At 43.4% G+C, this 22,626-nt stretch overlaps 2 protein-coding genes across 2 annotated transcripts in view; both read left to right on the forward strand.

Moving 5' to 3' along the window:
- The window catches only part of polr1a (RNA polymerase I subunit A), a 37,633-nt gene extending 36,566 nt beyond the window's left edge, over positions 1-1,067 (forward strand). The window contains exons 35-37 of the mRNA XM_079250517.1: positions 396-513; positions 590-754; positions 850-1,067. Coding sequence (XP_079106643.1) covers positions 396-513; positions 590-754; positions 850-950 — 384 coding nt within the window. The 3' untranslated portion in view covers positions 951-1,067. The remainder of the gene's footprint in view (positions 1-395; positions 514-589; positions 755-849) is intronic.
- Positions 1,068-2,260: 1,193 nt separating this feature from the next.
- Positions 2,261-22,186, forward strand: st3gal5 (ST3 beta-galactoside alpha-2,3-sialyltransferase 5). The gene is made up of 8 exons (XM_079249867.1): positions 2,261-2,344; positions 4,304-4,417; positions 7,678-7,798; positions 10,076-10,285; positions 11,119-11,252; positions 11,863-12,049; positions 18,338-18,496; positions 21,377-22,186. The coding sequence occupies exons 1-8, from the start codon at positions 2,337-2,339 to the stop codon at positions 21,641-21,643; spliced, it is 1,200 nt and encodes a 399-aa protein (XP_079105993.1). The 5' UTR covers positions 2,261-2,336; the 3' UTR covers positions 21,644-22,186.
- The last annotated feature ends 440 nt before the right edge of the window (positions 22,187-22,626 follow it).

The following is a 22,626-nucleotide window of genomic DNA, read 5'->3' on the forward strand; positions in this document are numbered from 1 at the left end:
CACAACTTTTCATACAACTGAATTCTTACATTCAAGAATGAATGACTTTAAATCGGACTGTGAGATCTTTATGTGCAGTTTGATCAAAGTTTAAGAGACGATTTTGGCCACAAAGGTGTGCAGAGGGAGTGTGTGATCCGACTTACAGATGTTAATAACATCATCAGTTTTGCTGCTTGTCTTCATGACCCCCCCAGTGTTTATTATAGGAAGAATGAAAACAATGAAAGTGGCATTAACTTTTTAGGCCGTAAAGGTCTCCAGATGTCAGTAAATATGAGGAAGGCTCGGGGGGAACATGTCAGAAGCAGCATGACAGCCGAACATAAACGTCCTTCGTGTTTATTCTGCTACGTTTTTTATGATTATCCTCGGTTTGGTTTTCCTTTCTGCAGATTTTAGACCTCAACAGACTTTACTCCAACGAGGTCCACGCCATGGCAAAGACCTATGGGATCGAAGTTGGTCTCAAAGTCATAGAGAAAGAAATCAAAGACGTCTTTGGAGTCTATGGTGGGCAAACACACTGAAAGACACACAAAGCTGCGACAAGCATCCAGGTCGTGACTGTTTATCTGTCTACCTCCAGGTATCGAGGTGGACCCCAGACATCTGTCACTGGTGGCGGATTACATGTGCTTCGAAGGTGTTTACAAGCCGTTGAACCGACACGCCATCACATCCAACTCCTCTCCTCTGCAGCAGATGACCTTTGAGACCAGTTACAAGTTCCTGAAACAGGCCACCATGCTCGGTAAGAAAGGAAAGTTTCTATTTGCTTTCTCTTTGCATGAGTTGTGAGGTTAGAGCCTTGGCTGTTTGTAGTTTCTGATTCTGTCTGTTTTTCAGGGTCACATGATCAGCTGGCGTCACCTTCAGCCTGTCTGGTGGTGGGGAAGGTGGTCAGGGGAGGAACTGGGCTGTTCGAGCTCAAGCAGCCACTGCAGTGAAAGTTGTCAGATCATGAACTGTTTTTACTGCAACTATGACAGAATGTATGTGGTTTCCTGCTTCGTGTGACGTCTTGACCCAAATATTCTTGTAAAAAATGGTCTGAAATAATCTATGTGGAAATAAATGCAAACTGTCAAAGGACAAAAGGAGTTTTGTTGTTGAACAATTTAACAGTTTAGACAGCAAATCATGGATGTGGTGGAACAAGAGATGCTCAAGAGTATTTCTCTACATGAATTTTAGTCATATTTTAATTTTGTGAATTTTATTTAATTTTATTGTCTTCTGTCTCACTGTTTATGCTTTTATTGTTTCCTTTTCTTTCTGGCCATATATATATATATATATATTATATATATATATATATATATATATATATAGATATATAAACACACACATTTATTTATATTATATATATATTTATTTTTATTTTATATGTAATTATATATATTATTTTTTATACATACATATATGTATGTATATATATATATATATATATATGTATGTATATATATATATATATATATATATATATATATATATATATATATAATGTATATATATATATATATATATAATGTATATATATATAGATATATATAATGTATATATATATATATATATATAATGTATATATATATATATATATATATATATAATGTATATATATATATATATAATGTATATATATATAATGTATATATATATATATATATATATATAATGTGTATATATATATATATATATATAATGTGTATATATATATATATATATAATGTATATATATATATATGTATATATATATATAATGTATATATATATATATATAATGTATATATATATATATATATATAATGTATATATATATATATATAATGTATATATATATATGTATATATATATATATATATAATGTATATATATATATATATATATATATATATATATATATATATATATATATATATATATATATATATATATATATATATATGTGTGTGTATATATAAAATATGTATATATATAAAATTGTATGTGTTAAGAGGCCAGAAGGTATCACTGTGGTACCAACAAAAAACTTGATTTAAAAATATATTTTATTATATTTATGAATGCACAATAACATAAAACAGTTTACTCCGAGGTTTAATTATGTTTAATCGGATCAAATTGACTTAAATGATTCTTATGCATTTAAAAAAAAACAAAAAAAACGGAAGTGGTGGTTTGTAACGCTCCCTCTGATTGGCTGTCGTCTCCGTGATTTCCTCGGACGGACGGAATCCCGACAGGGACAAATGGACGGCCGAAACCAGAGGAGCGACGTCGAGTTCTGTCACTTATTCCACCACAAACAGCGACATGGGGACATCTAGGAGCTCATGGAGCGGTAAGGAGGCTATATATATATATAACATGTAAAATAAGGCAGGTTTGTAGATATTAGCATCGGTTACGGCGCTGCTTTCAAGATAAATAATGAGGAAAGCTGCAGAAACTGTTATCCGTCAGTTAAACAAATTAGCAGCGGTTTGCCTAAAGCGGTTCCGTCTGCTGTAAAGCTCAAGTGTTATGATCAGGTTTTATTATGGCACAATGGCCCATTTATCTCTAGCACGGACAGGTGAGCTGCTTTGGACATTACAGGCCACATTAGTGAGAAATAGACTTCTCACATGAGATCAGAATTAATCTAATATGTAAAATAAACTTTACAGATTAACCCAATCTGACTTTCTGTTCAGTGTTTAAGCAGTAAATACATGGTAGACTTCTCTAACAAGGTGATTAACCATAAAAACACCCAAAAGAAGCATCTGAATCATGAATCTTCTCTTAAATATTCTGATTAAATTACATGTAAGCAGCATCTTCATCATCATCATCCTCCTCTATAAGCTTCATCACAACAAGACCACATCTAACACACGAGTGTAATGTTGTGATAAACTGTTAGTTTTACTTTTTATATGCAGTCTGAAATAAAGGAATTACCATTAAAATGTCACACATTTATAATAAAGTATCAGTGTAGAATAAACTTTAGTCATTTTCTCATTATTCTACCATAAAGATGATTAGCTCCATGTTTATTGTGAGTAGTGTTTAATTAAAACCTTGTTGGGTTGAATTTAAGGCCCCAGTTTTAAACAAGCTGAACTTTGGTGTAAATATTAACACATTTAATGACATTTATCTTCTTAAATGCATCTTAATAAGTGACAGTTATCTTAATAAATGCATCTTATAATAATATTGGCTATTTGTTTTTATTTAAACAACATTTATGTTACAAACAAAGTTTGTTTTCTTTTAAACTGATCCAAGTGTTGTGTTTTTATCTGGTGATAAATCTGTGATTAGCAGCTGAAGTCTTCAAACACTGAATCAGAAGAAGGAAATATCAAGGCTATATTGTAAATGAGCGTCTCTATGTACACTTTTTAATTTAATGAATACATTTTAAATAATTCTTTAGATCACAGTATTTTTCTTTATAGAAGTATCCGGATGAACTTAATGCAAGCTGCTTTCATGAGGAGTTATTACAGTAATAACATTCACATTCAAATTCTGGGAAAGAAAGTACAGTAAAGACGTGAAGTCTGAAAGTTCTGGTTCCGGTTCTGGTTCTGGAGATGTGGCATCGCTACTGGCTCCAGAATCTCATTCACATCAGGTTTTAATCATCCATCTTTTATTGATTTAAAAACCCAGCAAGGAGAAAGAGACCGTGTAAACTCATCATCATCATCACCAGGATGCAGACACCATGTCCATTCCCATGGTTAATGGTAAAAGATGAATGTTTAATGTTTTTTTTGTCTTAACTAGTTTTATTTTGACATTTGTTCAGTACATAAATATTATCGTACAATGAAATAGTTTCAAAATAAACACATATAAACAGTGAAAAGGAAAAAGCCTGAAAGGTTCTTTCTGCTTCCTGCTCATCTGTTTGTGGACCAGAATGATTTAAAGGAAATGTTTCCTTCCTTAGTAGTGAAAATGTGAAACAGATTAAAAATCCTTGTATCAAACCACCAGCAGCTGGTGGAACCACTCAGACTGGCATCACTCAGCTTTAGGAAATAAAAATACTTTTTATTGTTTCACTATAAACATTTCAGCCGTAAAGCTGCTGCTTCCTCTGAATGAAGCACAACCTTCTGCTCGTGCACGTGGTCGGGAACGTCACGCTGCTTGTTCTTCATATGTCAGCAGAGCAGATGGTGTGATTGGTCGGATGTTTGCAGTGATGCTGAAGGTTGGAGGAAGCAGCGTTGCTGCACGGCTGTTTCATATTCGATCCCATCGTTTCTAAATAAGTAGATATCTGTGTCTGCAGGAGGAGATCCCTGAGAGCCGGACGTTTCCAGGCTAAAACGGAGGGACCAGACGAGTTCCCGGGATCCACAGGGACTGACAACATGAGGCTCCTCGCACGCTGGACAGCACACAGGTGATGTTTCTGGACCACCAGCGGGGATCACACACACACATCTATGTGTAAAACAAGAGACTTAGAATGTGGAACTAATAATATTTATCTTAGTTATCTTTCTTGATGTCTGTCGGGATGAAAAGGATCTGTTCCAGCTCTGATTGTAACGCTTGTCAAAGAGACATGACCATCTCAATCAGCCTGCAGACGTAAGGCGGGGCCACACGCTTTGAGTCTGCAGGATGGGTATTCATGCATCCACCCCTCCCCCTGCCGTCACTGCTGTAGCGTTGAACTGACATGACTGTCAACTTTCACGTTTCTAAAAATATTAATGTAAAGCAGAAGTGGAGACTGTTAGAACCAAGCAGCAACCTCCAGCAAATCCCTATAGACTCCCATGTTAAAAAGACCAACTTCACAGCAGAAATAAACATGTTTACAGCAGGAATAAACATGTTTACAGCAGGAATAAACACGTTTACAGCAGGAATAAACACGTTAACAGTGGAAATAGACACATTTACAGCGGAAATAAACATGTTTACAGCAAAAATAAACATGTTTACAGCCTGGTTCAAAAATCCATTTTAGGTTTAATAGGTCAGGTTTACCTTCATGACAACTGTGGGGGGAGTGAATTTTTTTCTAACTCGCCCGTTTAAAAGTAATTTAATCTCGAAATTCGGAATATTTAGGAGCGTGTCCTTTTGATTGACAGGTAACCGACCTCCCGCTTCAAGTCAGAAGAACGTAGAACAACCGCGGTTTTTAGCCGGTTAACAACATGACTTAGCTTTAGCCTGCTTACTTCTGTTAGCTGGTTAGCTCCTGTTATCTCCGGGTTAGCTCGGTTAGCTCTTAGCTACAGAAAGCTCGGAGTTTGCTGGATGTCAATCATCCACCATGACACTCACAGCCCCCCTCTCAGCTCCACCTCTTTGCCCATATTTGTATTTTCCGGGTGAGACGACATGCATGCCCCTGCCAAGATGGTGATGGTAGGAACCGCCCACCGAGCTTCAATTCAGCTCTTCAGAAACCTACGGGTGACGTCACGGAGGCTCCGCCCATCTTTTATATACAGTCTATGGTTGGGAAGCAAACAATGTTGTGTGACAAACTGTAAGAAGACGCAGGTATGGATGCTTTTATCCCTAACTGATTGTCCGTAATCCAGCCGTGATGAGACGGCGTGCGTTTCGTCTCATTAAGGCTGCTGACGCTACAGACGAGTAGCAGCTTACCACAAACCCTGCCTCCGGCGTCTTTTCCAGGAAACCAGAGCAAGGAGCAAGCTTCTGCTCTTTTTCTCTTTTTAAAAAGGTGAACTCAAACGTATTCAGACAGGCCCGCTCAGTGACAGAACATCATAAATCTCTTTACTTCTGCATTACTTTTATAAACTAAATACAGATAGTTACACAAAATAAAAAGACTGGAGTAAAATAAATGACAAGCATTAAATAAATGAAAGAAAAATCAGTCATGTAAAAGTAAATACATAAATATTACCAGATAGGTTAAATTGGTCACATTTAAAGGAATTTAATTTAAATGCAGTTTGCTGTATATTTGCTGTAAACGGCTTAAAAAGGTTGTTTTTCATGTTAAAAGCTTCAGAGCAGACAGATGATGTTGGTGAATCGGACTTTCACCCCGAGAAGCCTTGGTGTGTTTCCGTATGTTAACCTGAAACTCTTCCTGGGTCTCTGTGCCGTGCACGGTGCCGTGCAGGATTTCCACACTGTGAGATTCAGCATCTGCCTCTGCTTGCTTGACGACTGACTTGCTTGAAAAACATGTTGATCTGAGTAACTCCTGTCTTCTATGTGGTTGAAGCTGCTGAAACAGACCTGAGAGAGACTGGGTGCTAGAAGTCGGCTCAGACACGGAGGTGGAACATGTTTGGTTTGTGATGCTGCGGCAGCTGATCAGATCAAACTCTTCTGTGGTTTCTGCTCCATGTTGAGACATTAACCAGCCCCCTCCGTGGTTTTATTTCTGCAGCGAAAAATGTGAACAGGAAGAGATGTTCAGGCTCCTCCACCGTGTTTGAGCTACACAAGATGCCAGCAGCTCAATTTGATTATTGATCAGATATGTTGGCAGCGAGATGCAAACTGGGCTGTGATACCGGCTGAATTCTCCTCCACATTTCCAGAGAATCCGGATTTTATCAGAAAGGGACACATTTCAGAGGAATTAATAAGTCTGGGCGATATGCAACCAAAATACTGATATTTTCTGCATTATAATCTCTGACACAGTAATTCTGCATCAACCTGCTTTAAAAGACACCAGTATAATGGAAGCAAACGCTGCTCAATTTCAGTTCATCAGTATTTTTACCTCAACAAGCTTTTTATCTCATAGATGGACGTTTTTACTACATTAGCCCCCCCCCCCCCCCCCTCCAGCTTGTTCGTTTCATTTTGTTTAATTACTATAAAAGCAAATATTTTCTTATTTCTGCATCAGATGCCAACAGAAGTATTCTAAGGTTCCCTTTCCTCTACAGCAGGTTCATACTTTCTGCTTGATTTTATTCACCTCTCATGTAAAATGCATCATATCTGTGTTACGTAACACCCCCAGCAGCAGACAGAGAGCAAACCATGGGAGATGTTGCATCGACCAGCTGTAAAACAGGCTAGAGAAGCTGGCTTCAGATCAGAAGTGCAGCTGGAGTTTTCCTGCCCCAGTGTAGCAGCTCCATCAGGAAACATGAGCTGGGTAAGGGTAAGACATCCATCCACCCATCCTGACAAACTCTGGCCTGCTGGAGTTTTAAGGGTTAAATGTAAAACGTGAACTTGTGAAGACGTTTCGGCTCTCCTGGTCTGATTTCAGGACTTTTCATGCGAAGATCTGGAAGTGAAAATGAGATGAATGAGCAGGATAGCACGTTGATGCCTGAAGCATTCTTCTTTGTTTATTAGTGGTTTTTCCAGTTGAACAGTGGTCCTCCATATCTCCTCCTCCACCCGTACAAGCAGCTTTTCCTTTACCTCCACATGTATTTTCATTTTGTTCGCGGGACCAGCTGTCGAGGATGAGATGGTATTACATCAGGTTGACATTGAGGTGGTTTCTGCACAAACTTCGTTTTACACTCTTGCAACATTCTGGGGTTTTATCCCACAAGTCTGTACTTCTCCTTTTCTTGCTTTTAAGGTTTAAAAATCTGTCTCATCTGTACCGTGGCTGTAACTTTCCTGACACTTAGTGGTTGGTATTTAAGCTTTCAGACCGTGACAGAAACATTTTCCCTCCAGGCGGGTTCTGGTGGCTGCAGTGGTTTTATGTTCGCTGGGTCTGGTGATGTTGTCGGTACCGCTGGGTTGGACAGAGACCCGTAGACCCGTGGGGTGGCACGTCAACCCGGCACATAAGAAGGTGAGAAACAGAATTCCTGCTCTCATAACCAAACATGCTTGACTGTACTTCTTCCCTCTGTTTATCTGATAAACAGAAGAAGCGCGGAGAAGGTGGAACAAGAAGAACCGATAGAGGCTCTGATGTTGGATTGTTGAGGATCTCAAAAGGGGGTTGAACATGCTTGAACTTACTCATGTTTGGATATGAAGACATAAGCAAAGTGTAATGTTACATAATTTATTACATAAGATGAGTCAATAAAAGATAAAACCTTAGAAACCCACCATAGAACAAGTCTGCCACAGCAGTTTTCTACATTTTTCCTTACTTTGCTAAACATCGCTACAAGCCTCACACATTTATATGATCTGTACAGAATGAGACCGACCAGGCCTGTTCGATTATGACAAAATTATAATCACGATTATTTAGACTGAAATTGAGATCTGGATAATTTAACACAATTATCCAGTATTTATAAACAACGCTGCGCGTCGTGGTGTTCTAGACTCCGTGTCGTGCATTATAACGTCTAATGAGTTGATTAATCTGCTTTTACCGCTTATATAGGAACTATTTTACGTTGGCCTGGATGTACGTTTTATACCAAACAACGGCTGTCAGGCTGCAGCGCGTTTCTCTCATTCACCTGTTAAAGGACGGCTGATCTGAACCAGCTGGTTAACCCGTTGCTATGGTAACGCCCCGTAGCGGAGGGATATTACAGTGTTTAACTGGCCGAACTATGTATAGGAAAATAATGCAGCCAGTTGTCACTGACAATGGTATAAACTATGTTTAGGTGAACTTCCACAACCTACTGCAGTTATTCTACATTGACCTGCAGCCGGAGCCGACTGAGACTGGCCGCCTGGGAGTGCTTTAGGACGGGAGAGGCTCCCGCTGCTCCTTCCTTACAGTAACTGCAGGACAATATGTGCCTTCAAGTCAGTCGCCAAAACACCAGAAAAGTCTCTAATAACTCCAGTAAAAGCTGCTGGATTTGTCGCTTTTAACAAAAAAAGTCTCCAGATTTAGCGAGAAAGTCTCCAAGTTGGCAACAGTGTCTGACTAACGCTGGAAACTGGTTTTTGTTCGATGCTATAATCTGCCTAGGAGCTCCACAGCAGCTGGGACGCACGCAGTGCACGTTTATGTGGACATCACTTCAAAAGACATTTTTAAAATGTAAAAAAAAAAAGTTAAAAAAAAAATAAAAAATCGCAATTTCCAGGTGAAGAAGACGTGATGTGTGACTGTAGCTGCCAGAGTTTCTGTCCCACGGAGACGAGACAGACGTCTTCCAGAGTTTCTGTCCCACGGAGACGAGACGGACGTCTTCCAGAGTTTCTGTCCCACGGAGACGAGACAGACGTCTTCCAGAGTTTCTGTCCCACAGAGACGAGACAGACGTCTTCCAGAGTTTCTGTCCCACAGAGACGAGACAGACGTCTTCCAGAGTTTCTGTCCCACGGAGACGAGACAGACGTCTTCCAGAGTTTCTGTCCCACAGAGACGAGACAGACGTCTTCCAGAGTTTCTGTCCCACGGAGACGAGACAGACGTCTTCCAGAGTTTCTGTCCCACAGAGACGAGACAGACGTCTTCCAGAGTTTCTGTCCCACGGAGACGAGACAGACGTCTTCCAGAGTTTCTGTCCCACAGAGACGAGACAGACGTCTTCCAGAGTTTCTGTCCCACAGAGACGAGACAGACGTCTTCCAGAGTTTCTGTCCCACGGAGACAGACGTCTTCCTGAGTTTCTGTCCCACGGAGACGAGACGGACGTCTTCCTGAGTTTCTGTCCCACGGAGACGAGACAGACGTCTTCCAGAGTTTCTGTCCCACGGAGACGAGACAGACGTCTTCCAGAGTTTCTGTCCCACAGAGACGAGATAGACGTCTTCCAGAGTTTCTGTCCCACGGAGACGAGACGGACGTCTTCCAGAGTTTCTGTCCCACGGAGACGAGATAGACGTCTTCCAGAGTTTCTGTCCCACGGAGACGAGACAGACGTCTTCCAGAGTTTCTGTCCCACGGAGACGAGACAGACGTCTTCCAGAGTTTCTGTCCCACAGAGACGAGACGGACGTCTTCCAGAGTTTCTGTCCCACGGAGACGAGACAGACGTCTTCCAGAGTTTCTGTCCCACAGAGACGAGACAGACGTCTTCCAGAGTTTCTGTCCCACGGAGACGAGACAGACGTCTTCCAGAGTTTCTGTCCCACGGAGACGAGACAGACGTCTTCCAGAGTTTCATATGTCTTTTTTTTATTTTTATTTATTCACCTGCAGCTTGTGCGTGAACACGTGCACAGAGTTCTGCAGGCTCAGTGTCGTCCCAGCGGTGCCAGACAGAGCCTGTTGTCTCAGCTTCCTGCTTCCGGCCAGGCAATCCAACCCTTCCTGTGGAAAAACCAGCCGCTCCCTGACGACTTGTTCCTGTACCCGCCACCGTTCGGGTTCAGAGGTCTTCAGAGTAAAGTAGAGGAGCTGCTGCGATTGGTGAGTGCAGATCATCTCTTATTATATCTGGATATAATCTGGATATTCCTGAGCAAGATCTGGATTATATTTCATAGATAGAAGTTTAGTGTCTGATTCCTGTGATCTTGGAGAATGTCGACAATAAACCTAAGATTTTATAAAGTACAGATTCCTCCCTTTAAACATGAAGAAATGTTTCTGCAGCAAGACAACGGAAACCTTCCAGAAAAATGTGTGAAATGATGCATCGCTGTAGCCAAAAGAAATCCTGTTTGCAGAGGAACTTCTGTTTATTCCAGCATCTGGTTGCATGAGAGACTCTGATGAAAGAGAATGAAGGTTTTAACTTGCAAAGTAGCTGGTTTCTAGTAAGTTCTGTTTCCACAGATGTTTGTCCACAGGTGTCGACCAGCCAGGCTTCAGGTGTCCGCTTTAACAATGCAGGATCCGTCTGTAGCACAGTGCATTTATTATTTATGTTCTTTTTTCCTTCCTGTTTCTTGTTCTTATCTGTTTCTTGCACTTGGTCCAGAACATGCAAACTGCAGCTTTGCATCACCGGTGCAGTTATGAAAATGCAACAGAAAATTCTGTTAGCTATGAAGCTAAATGAAAATGGCTAATCAATCATATTTGAGGTAATCTGATCATTTAATTGTGATGTTGATATGAGGTCATGTCTCCCAGCCCTACTGCAGTTTCACTCTGACTTCTGGTTATTGCAGTTCACAGCAGCGTTAATAATGTTCATGTCTTTCTGGTGTTTTTACGGTAGAAAACTTTGTGCTCTTATCTTTGAAACAAAGCTTCCTTGCTGGCTTAACAAAAGCTTTGTGCTGAAATGTTTCCAGCTTCCAGCCTCAGACTCATCCAGGCCGGAGAAGATGTTGGGTGGATGCCACCGCTGCGTGGTCGTGGGAAACGGAGGCATCCTCAAAGGCCTGGAGCTGGGCCCACTGATCGATCGCTTTGATACAATTATCAGGTCAGAACTGGTGTGTGACCGCTAGACTTTCTAACCCCTTTCCCACCAGCACCTACTAAACCCAGCGGATACCGCGCGACATGCTTTACGTCGTTTCCATCACAAGGCTCCCTCAGTGTGGGCAGGGTTGCCGTAGCAACGGGATTCGTATCGTGAAGACAATGGGGTTTATTTGGGATGTGGAGGTGAGGCTTTACCTGCTGCTCGGTCTGCTTGTAATCAGGAAGAGATTCCACGAAGGCTGCTGGTGGAAACATCATATAACCCAAAATCGCTCTGAAGACTCATCCTGTCTCGTCATATTCTGGTCAGGAGTGGCGTGCGAACCGCACACGTCACATTTTCAGCCCGACTCCACAGTGACAGAACCCCAACGGGGTTGGTAATTAACCTGGAAAGTCCAGATGGCAACGCCTCCAAACCAGGACGAGTGGAATCCAGTAGGTGCAGGTGGAAAACAGCCATAATGGTCTCTCGTTCTGCTGTTTGCATTGGAGGGGGGGACAGGAAGGACATAAGGGGTCGCTAAACAAACCGAGAACACAGAGTCTTTGTTTGAGTTTCAGTGTAATGATGATCCTGATGAAGTCAGTGACTCTGTGTTTGTCAGGTTGAACAGGGGCCCTCTGGGAGAGTTCAGCCATGATGTGGGGAATCGAACCAGCATCAGAATGAGTTACCCAGAAGGCACGCCATGCCGCTGGGTGGACACAGACCCTGAGGCTCTGTTTGTAGCTGTGGTGTACAAAGCTGGAGACCTGAGCTGGACTTCAGCCATGATAAACAAGCGGTCTGTGGTGAGTGTTTCTGCTACGGTTTACAGGAGAATCTGCTGTTTCAATGATAAGAAAAGAAGTAGGTTCAATAAAAAGATGTGAAAATGCTTTAAATAAAAATTACTGTGTTTGGAATCAATAACATAAAAACTGAAATAGTCCAGGCTTTAGTTAGATTATCAACAATGTGGGGATGTTTTACTAAAAGCAAACGGCTCAGGCAGGATTTCCTTCCATAAACTATAAATTCACTCACAACACACATCACACACTCACGACACACACTCACAACACACATCACACACTCACGACACACACTCACAACACACATCACACACGACACACAATCGGGACACACACTCAGGACACACTCTCACATCACACACTCACGACACACACTCGGGACACACACACTCACAACACACATCACACACTCACGACACACACTCGGGACACACACTCACAACACACATCACACACTCACGACACACACTCAGGACACACTCAGGACACAGATCACACACTCACGACACACACTCACAACACACATCACACACTCACGACACACACTCGGGACACACACTCACAACACACATCACACACTCAGGACACACACTCAGGACACACATCACATACTCACGACACACACTCAGGACACACACTCACAACACACTCTCACATCACACACTCACGACACACACTCAGGACACACACTCAGGACACACATCACACACTCAGGACACACACAACACACATCACATACTCACGACACACACTCAGGACACACACTCACAACACACATCACATACTCACGACAGACACTCAGGACACACACAACACACATCATACTCACGACAGACACTCAGGACACACACAACACATCATACTCACGACACACACTCAGGACACACACTCAGGACACACATCACATACTCACGACACACACTCAGGACACACGCTCACAACACACATCACACACTCACGACACACACTCGGGACACACACTCACAACACACATCACACACTCAGGACACACACTCAGGACACACTCTCACATCACACACTCACGACACACACTCGGGACACACACTCACAACACACATCACACACTCACGACACACACTCGGGACACACACAACACACATCACACACTCACGACACACACTCGGGACACACACTCACAACACACATCACACACTCACGACACACACTCGGGACACACACTCACAACACACATCACACACTCACGACACACACTCAGGACACACTCTCACATCACACACTCAGGACACACACTCACAACACACATCACATACTCACGACAGACACTCAGGACACACACAACACACATCATACTCACGACAGACACTCACGACACACACAACACACATCATACTCACGACACACACTCAGGACACACACTCAGGACACACATCACATACTCACGACACACACTCAGGACACACTCACAACACACATCACATACTCACGACACACGCTCACAACACACATCACACACTCAGGACACACACTCATGACATACATCACATACTCACGACACACACTCACGACACACATCACATACTTACGACACACACTCAGGACACACACTCTGGACACACATCACATACTCACGACACACACTCATGACATACATCACATACGACACACACTCACGACACACATCACATACTCACGACACACACTCAGGACACACATCACATACTCACGACACACTCAGGACACACACAACACACATCACATACTCACGACACACACACACAACACACATCACAGACTCACGACACACACACAACACACATCACATACTCACGACACACACTCAGGACACATCACATACTCACGACACACACTCAGGACACATCACATACTCACGACACACACTCACGACACACATCACATACTCAGGACACACACTCAGGACACACACTCAGGACACACATCACATACTCACGACACACACTCACGACACACACTCACGACACACATCACATACTCACGACACACACTCAGGACACACACTCAGGACACACACAACACACATCATACTCAGCACACACTCAGGACACACACTCAGGACACACATCACATACTCACGACACACACTCAGGACACACACTCACAACACACATCACACACTCACATCACACACTCAGGACACACACTCACAACACACTCACGACACACTCAGGACACACATCACACAACACACATCACACACTCAGGACACACACTCGGGACACACATCACACACTCACGACACACACTCGGGACACACACTCACAACACACATCACACACTCAGGACACACACTCAGGACACACACTCACAACACACATCACACACTCAGGACACACACTCACAACACACATCACACACTCACGACACACACTCGGGACACACACTCACAACACACATCACACACTCAGGACACACACTCAGGACACACACTCACAACACACATCACACACTCGGGACACACACTCACAACACACATCACACACTCACGACACACACTCGGGACACACACTCACAACACACATCACACACTCAGGACACACACTCAGGACACACATCACACACTCAGGACACACACTCAGGACACACTCTCACATCACACACTCAGGACACACATCACACACTCGGGACACACACTCACAACACACATCACACACTCACGACACACACTCGGGACACACACTCACAACACACATCACACACTCAGGACACACACTCAGGACACACTCTCACATCACACACTCAGGACACACTCTCACATCACACACTCAGGACACACACTCACAACACACATCACACACTCAGGACACACACTCACAACACACATCACATACTCACGACACACACTCAGGACACACACTCAGGACACACATCACATACTCACGACACACACTCAGGACACTCACGACACACATCACATACTCACGACACACACTCAGGACACACACAACACACATCATACTCATGACAGACACTCAGGACACACACAACACACATCATACTCACGACACACACTCAGGACACACACTCGGGACACACATCACACACTCACGACACACACTCGGGACACACACTCACAACACACATCACACACTCACGACACACACTCAGGACACACACTCAGGACACACACTCACAACACACATCACACACTCAGGACACACACTCAGGACACACACTCACAACACACATCACACACTCACGACACACACTCAGGACACACTCTCACATCACACACTCAGGACACACACTCACAACACACATCACACACTCACGACACACACTCGGGACACACACTCACAACACACATCACACACTCACGACACACTCACGACACACACTCGGGACACACATCACACACTCACGACACACACTCAGGACACACACACACAACACACATCACACACTCAGGACACACACAACACACATCACACACTCAGGACACACACTCAGGACACACACTCAGGACACACACTCAGGACACACTCTCACATCACACACTCAGGACACACTCACAACACACATCACACACTCACGACACACACTCGGGACACACACTCGGGACACACATCACACACTCACGACACACACTCGGGACACACACACACAACACACATCACACACTCAGGACACACACACAACACACATCACACACTCACATCACACGCTCACAACACACATCACACACTCACATCACACACTCAGGACACACACTCAACACACATCACATACTCACGACACACACTCACAACACACATCACACACGACACACACTCAGGACACACACTCAGGACACACTCTCACATCACACACTCAGGACACACACTCACAACACACATCACATACTCACGACACACATCACACTCTCACATCACACACTCAGGACACACACTCACGACACACACTCAGGACACACATACACAACACACATCACACACACGACACACACTCGGGACACACACTCACAACACACATCACACACTCGGGACACACACTCACAACACACATCACACACTCGGGACACACACTCACAACACACATCACACACTCACGACACACACTCAGGACACACTCTCACATCACACACTCACGACACACACTCACAACACACATCACACACTCACGACACACACTCAGGACACACACTCACAACACACATCACACACTCACGACACACACTCGGGACACACACTCACAACACACATCACACACTCACGACACACACTCGGGACACACACTCACAACACACATCACACACTCAGGACACACACTCAGGACACACTCTCACATCACACACTCACGACACACACTCAGGACACACACTCACAACACACATCACACACTCAGGACACACACTCACAACACACATCACATACTCACGACACACTCAGGACACACACTCAGGACACACATCACATACTCACGACACACACTCAGGACACACACAACACACATCATACTCACGACAGACACTCAGGACACACACGACACACATCACATACTCAGGACACACACTCAGGACACACATCACATACTCAGGACACACACTCAGGACACACACTCACAACACACATCACATACTCACGACACACGCTCACAACACACATCACACACTCAGGACACACACTCATGACATACATCACATACTCACGACACACACTCACGACACACATCACATACTCACGACACACACTCAGGACACACACTCACGACACACATCACATACTCACGACAAACACTCATGACATACATCACATACGACACACACTCACGACACATCACATCCTCACGACACACACTCAGGACACACATCACATACTCACGACACACACACAACACACATCACATACTCACGACACACACTCAGGACACATCACATACTCACGACACACTCAGGACACATCACATACTCACGACACACACTCAGGACACATCACATACTCAGGACACACACTCAGGACACACACACACAACACACATCACACTCTCACATCACACTCTCACATCACACTCTCACATCACACACTCAGGACACACACTCAGGACACACACTCACGACACACACTCAGGACACACACACACAACACACATCACACACTCACGACACACACTCGGGACACACACTCACAACACACATCACATACTCACGACACACACTCGGGACACACACTCACAACACACATCGCACGCTCAGGACACAGACTCAGGACACACTATCACATCACACACTCACGACACACACTCACAACACACATCACACACTCAGGACACACACTCACAACACACATCACATACTCACGACACACTCAGGACACACACTCAGGACACACATCACATACTCACGACACACACTCAGGACACACACAACACACATCATACTCACGACAGACACTCAGGACACACACAACACACATCATACTCAGGACACACACTCAGGACACACACTCAGGACACACATCACATACTCACGACACACACTCAGGACACACACTCACAACACACATCACATACTCACGACACACGCTCACAACACACATCACACACTCAGGACACACACTCATGACATACATCACATCCTCACGACACACACTCACGACACACATCACATACTCACGACACACATCACATACTCACGACACACACTCATGACATACATCACATACGACACACACTCACGACACATCACATACTCACGACACACACTCAGGACACACATCACATACTCACGACACACACTCAGGACACACATCACATACTCACGACACACACACACAACACACATCACATACTCACGACACACACACAACACATCACATACTCACGACACACACACAACACATCACATACTCACGACACACACACAACACACATCACATACTCACGACACACTCAGGACACATCACATACTCACGACACACTCAGGACACATCACATACTCACGACACACACTCACGACACACATCACATACTCACGACACACATCACATACTCAGGACACACACTCAGGACACACACTCAGGACACACATCACATACTCAGGACACACACTCAGGACACACACTCAGGACACACACTCACAACACACATCACATACTCACGGCACACACTCACGACACACACTTACCACACACACTCACCACACACACGTCACACAGTAATGTCACTGCAGATGGACGTCCTCATTAACTTTAACGTCTCAGCAGCGGATCTAAAGCTGACTTGTCTTCAGGTGTCTCTTCACTAACACCTGCTCTCTGGTTTGTGTTGCAGCCTCTGTGGGACTGGCTCTTCTTCTGGCAGAAGGTTCCGAGTGAAATCCCTCTGGAGCCCCAGATGTTCCGACTGCTGAACCTTCACATCATCAGACAGACTGCTTTGGACCTCCTTCAGTACCAAAAACCCAGACCACGTCTGTGGGGCTGGGACCAGGTAGAAGACACGCCACGCTCCAGCTGATGAATCAGTCTCTTCGTTGTCAGGGGAAATGGGAACAAAATAAAGAACATGCAAAGTTTGGGGGATGCATTTGGAATAAAACATGTTATTTCTATAACTTTTTATTAAGTTTTAATAATGCAGCAAAAAGGAAAAAACACATGTTGATGTCAGGTAATCAGGTCAGCAGGAAATCTGAAATCTGATTGGACACCGCAGCGGCCACCTCAGATGGTTGGGAGGAGCCTGGAAACACCTGTCTAGACCTGCACGGATCACCAGCTACCAGTTAATTAGTTTCCTAACTAGTCATCCTTTTAAACTATCTGCATGCGTCTGCACAGTTCTGCTTAGTGACGCTGTTAACTGGATGTTAGCATGAAGCTACGTAAAAGTGCTAACATAGCACTAGATCAGATTTAAGCTAATGCGGGGAAACCATAGCTGTGTCCCAACCCCAAGTAAAATGAGACGGCCTACCAAGTGTACAAGAATACCCGTAGTGCACCAGTCCTCCGTTGCCTAGCAACTACATATGCGAAGTTTATCTAATTACTGATCCCATTCTTCCACAAAAAACAAGAAAACATTTTTTAAAATGACAGAAAATGGTGCCAGTAATTTTATTTTATTTCTTTTCTTTTACTTGTGTGTCTAAATGACAAACATGAGGAGGAGGCGGTTTAGACGAGCTCTCCTCTGGCTGACGGCTCATCCTGTCAAGCTGACGTTAACTTCAGTGGAAAATAATCCTGGTCAGACGACTGTAATTAAGGAAGCATTCCCATCAGGACAGTCTGCTAGACTCGGTCCCATTGGGGACTCGGTCCGGTCGGGGACTCGGTCTGGTCGGGGACTGGGTCCAGCTGTAGGGGGGTTTATCCATGCGGACCGTGTTCACGCTGCACTTTGGTCAAACCAGCCAAACCATTAGAATAATATCTCCCCATTCCCACCAGAGGTGGCGCTGCACTAGTATTTAGCAGAAGAGAGGACCAGACCGGCATGAAGAAGAAAACTCTGTTTCCTCCACCTGCCAGTTAAACATGGAGACCAAACTATGGCTGTTTTGGGTTTTTATTGTGTCTTATGCAAGTATCCTGCAGAAATCCACTGCAACAATGGACGCAGTATGAACACCAGACGAGGCAGAGGACCCTTAACGCCATCGCTATGGATTTACCCACAATGCAATGCTACACCACATGCAGGAAGGGACTTGGTTTGTAGTCCGCTTCCTGTAGTTGGTCCACTTGAAACGGGCAGAGACCTGCGTTTGTAGACGGACCAAGTCACTTCTTTGATCTGAATCAGGATTAGTTTGGCGCGTTCACATTTCCCCAAACGAAGCGACTTTCTGAGGAAACGGATTCTGATTCGGATCAGAACAGCTGATGTGAACCTGCTCTAAATCCATTTCTGGTTAACGGACACAATGCCGCTGTCGTCCCAGTTTGTCTGCTGGGACAAATGTGTGTATATATACATTTAAAAAAAACAAACATCCTCGCCAGTGTTGGACCTACACCGGCGCTCTGCTGCTCAGTCTTTTCTATCAGGTGTGCAATGAATTCTGGGAGAAAAGCGGCAGCGAAGCCTTCATTTTAAGCTGATCTGGAGTCAAAAAGTGCAGATCTGAAGGAGCCTTTAAAATCTGACAGAGCTTGGTGCGTAGCTATGACGTATGTAGCCGACGAATCCGCACTTTTTTTTTTTTTTTTAAACTTTGTTTTTATTGAAAGATTTTCAAATTTTCAAACAGAAATAATACAGACATAACATAAAAGAAACAGAACAATAGATGGACCGATACATACAAACCCCAATTTACAGGTTTTTAGGGCACACTGTCACAGGTTACACATGTATATTTAAGTATGTATATTTTAAGTGTTTTTTTTTTTGTTTTTTGTTTTTTTTCTCCTTTTCCTTGTTTTCCCTTTCATTTAGCTTATCTTACATAGTTATTCTTTTACATTTTCAGTTTCTAATGAGTTTGCCCATTTTCTCCAAAAACGCTCCCCTTTTTCTGAAGTATGTCTCAGTGAAAATGTCAGTCTCCATTGTGTGTATTTCGTTTATCACTTCTGTCCATTCTTTAGCAGTCGGTGGATCCATTTTCAGCCATTTCCGCGTAATAGCTTTTTTACTTGCAGCCAACATAATAAGCAAAAGATATCTATCTTCTTTTCGTAGTCCAGTTGGTATATTTCCAAGGTAGAACACTGAAAAGGTCTCCTCCAGTTGCAATCCTGTAATCATCTTGGACGAATCCGCACTTTGAAGTGTGCAGACCCTGACTTGAGACACAGCTCCTGGCATATTTAGTTTTCAGGGAGTGTATTTAAGGACAAATTCAGTTCAATATTTTAACAGTGGAGCTGAAGATAAACTTTAAAGATGATCTGCTTTGTGCCGACTAAGCTAGCGCTACATGATCCAGGTTTATTTAAAGATGCTAGCTGGGTTTAAAGTAGCTGCAGCATGATAACGTGGAGGACTTTTTCCTGGGACCATCTGATTCTGTTGAGGAAGATATAAGAATGAAGAGAAAAGGAGATTTTCATTCATCACGGCAGTGTCAGACCAAGGAACACAATCAGAGTGTTGACATAGCAGCGTTAGCGTGGCTTACTGTGCATTCTTATCTGTTTCCACTGTTTGTAAGAAATTTCCCTCCAGGAACAATAAGGTTGATTCTGGTTCAGATATGGGCAAATTCGTATAAAGTTAAGTAAAGTTTGCTAAGTTTTTATATGAAGATGCAACAACATGAGGAGCAGAATCTCTCCTGGGCTTCAGAGCGTAACTTTTATTCATGACTGAACCGTTTGTTGCTGCGGAATGTTAGATATGAAGGTTTTGTTTTTGCAGAACGTGCCGACATTGGGCGTCACCGCGCTGAATTTAGCCAGCTTGCTGTGCGACGAGGTCAGCCTGGTCGGCTTCGGCTACAACCTCACCCATCAGGAAGCGCCGCTGCACTACTACGACCACCTGCCCATGAGCGCCATGCAGCAGCAGAAGATGCACAATGTGGACCAAGAGACTCGGTTCCTCCAGAGACTCGTCAGAGAGGGAGCCGTCACCGACCTGACAGGAGGCATCCACTGCTCCTTCTGCTCCACTCCTTCACAGTAACTATAAGTACTACTTGAAAACAAGATTTAAAAAAAAAAACTGGACCAATAGTTTCGTTTGTCTACAAAATCATTTTTGTTTGACACATCCAGCTCGAGCTTCGTCCATAATGCACTTTTCACTCATATTTGCAAAACAAATCAGTATTTATGCTGAAATATTCATATGAAGATCAAAGTTCCTCCCATGTTATTGCAGCTTTTCTGTTTCCACTGGAGCAAAACCAGATGAGAGGAGAATAGTTTCATCAAGAACAACTGCATTCCTTTTCAACATTTCTTTAAGTCTTTGAAGCAAACTTGAAGTGGTAAAAGTAGTTTGTTTCTTCATGTTGCGGAAGCTGCCATCAAGCTTCTGGATGTTTCCGGAGCAGTTGGTGAAGCTTCGTCTGGTCCATCGTTTTTTCATGTCACTGTACAAACATCTCTTTATATGAACAACTGTACTTTATATGTTATTTATCTGACTTTTACATAATGAGATGTTTCTTTTCTTAATGTTTTGATCTGCACACGACTGTTTCAACTGTAAGTATGAGCTGTAGGACGTACATGTACCACCCTTTGTGTCTTTTTATGTTCGCATGTAACTTTTTTTTTTTTTAAATTAAAATTATGAACACAAACGGAACCTGATGCAGCCTGCAGGTGTTTAGTTTATTTTAATAGGTGAGTTGTGTGGTCATGTCAATTCTTCCTCCTGTTTCCATTCTTCCTCCCCCACCAGGCCGAGATTGACCGATTAGCGTTGGAAATACTCGCCCATCCAGCCACAAGTACGGGATTGGGAAATGAGTATTTCTGTATGACACCATCCGTTACCACGGAAACCGAATCATAATTCAATAAATGAACATTAAACATCAAAGTCTAAAATTCATATAAATAAGACCCTCTAAAATAAGCAGTTATTTTCTTTCACATCATGCTTATTTACACCAGACTACATACATGTCATCTTTAACGGTCATGTTGGGGGGGAAA

This window comes from Telmatherina bonti (assembly GCF_933228915.1).
Source record: "Telmatherina bonti genome assembly, chromosome: 12".
Lineage (NCBI taxonomy): Eukaryota > Metazoa > Chordata > Actinopteri > Atheriniformes > Telmatherinidae > Telmatherina > Telmatherina bonti.

Coding starts and splice junctions, on each gene's coding strand:
- st3gal5 (XM_079249867.1), top strand. Junction 7,799..10,075: donor TCAACCCGGCACATAAGAAG/GTGAGAAACAGA, acceptor ATTCACCTGCAG/CTTGTGCGTGAACACGTGCA. Junction 18,497..21,376: donor GTCTGTGGGGCTGGGACCAG/GTAGAAGACACG, acceptor TTGTTTTTGCAG/AACGTGCCGACATTGGGCGT.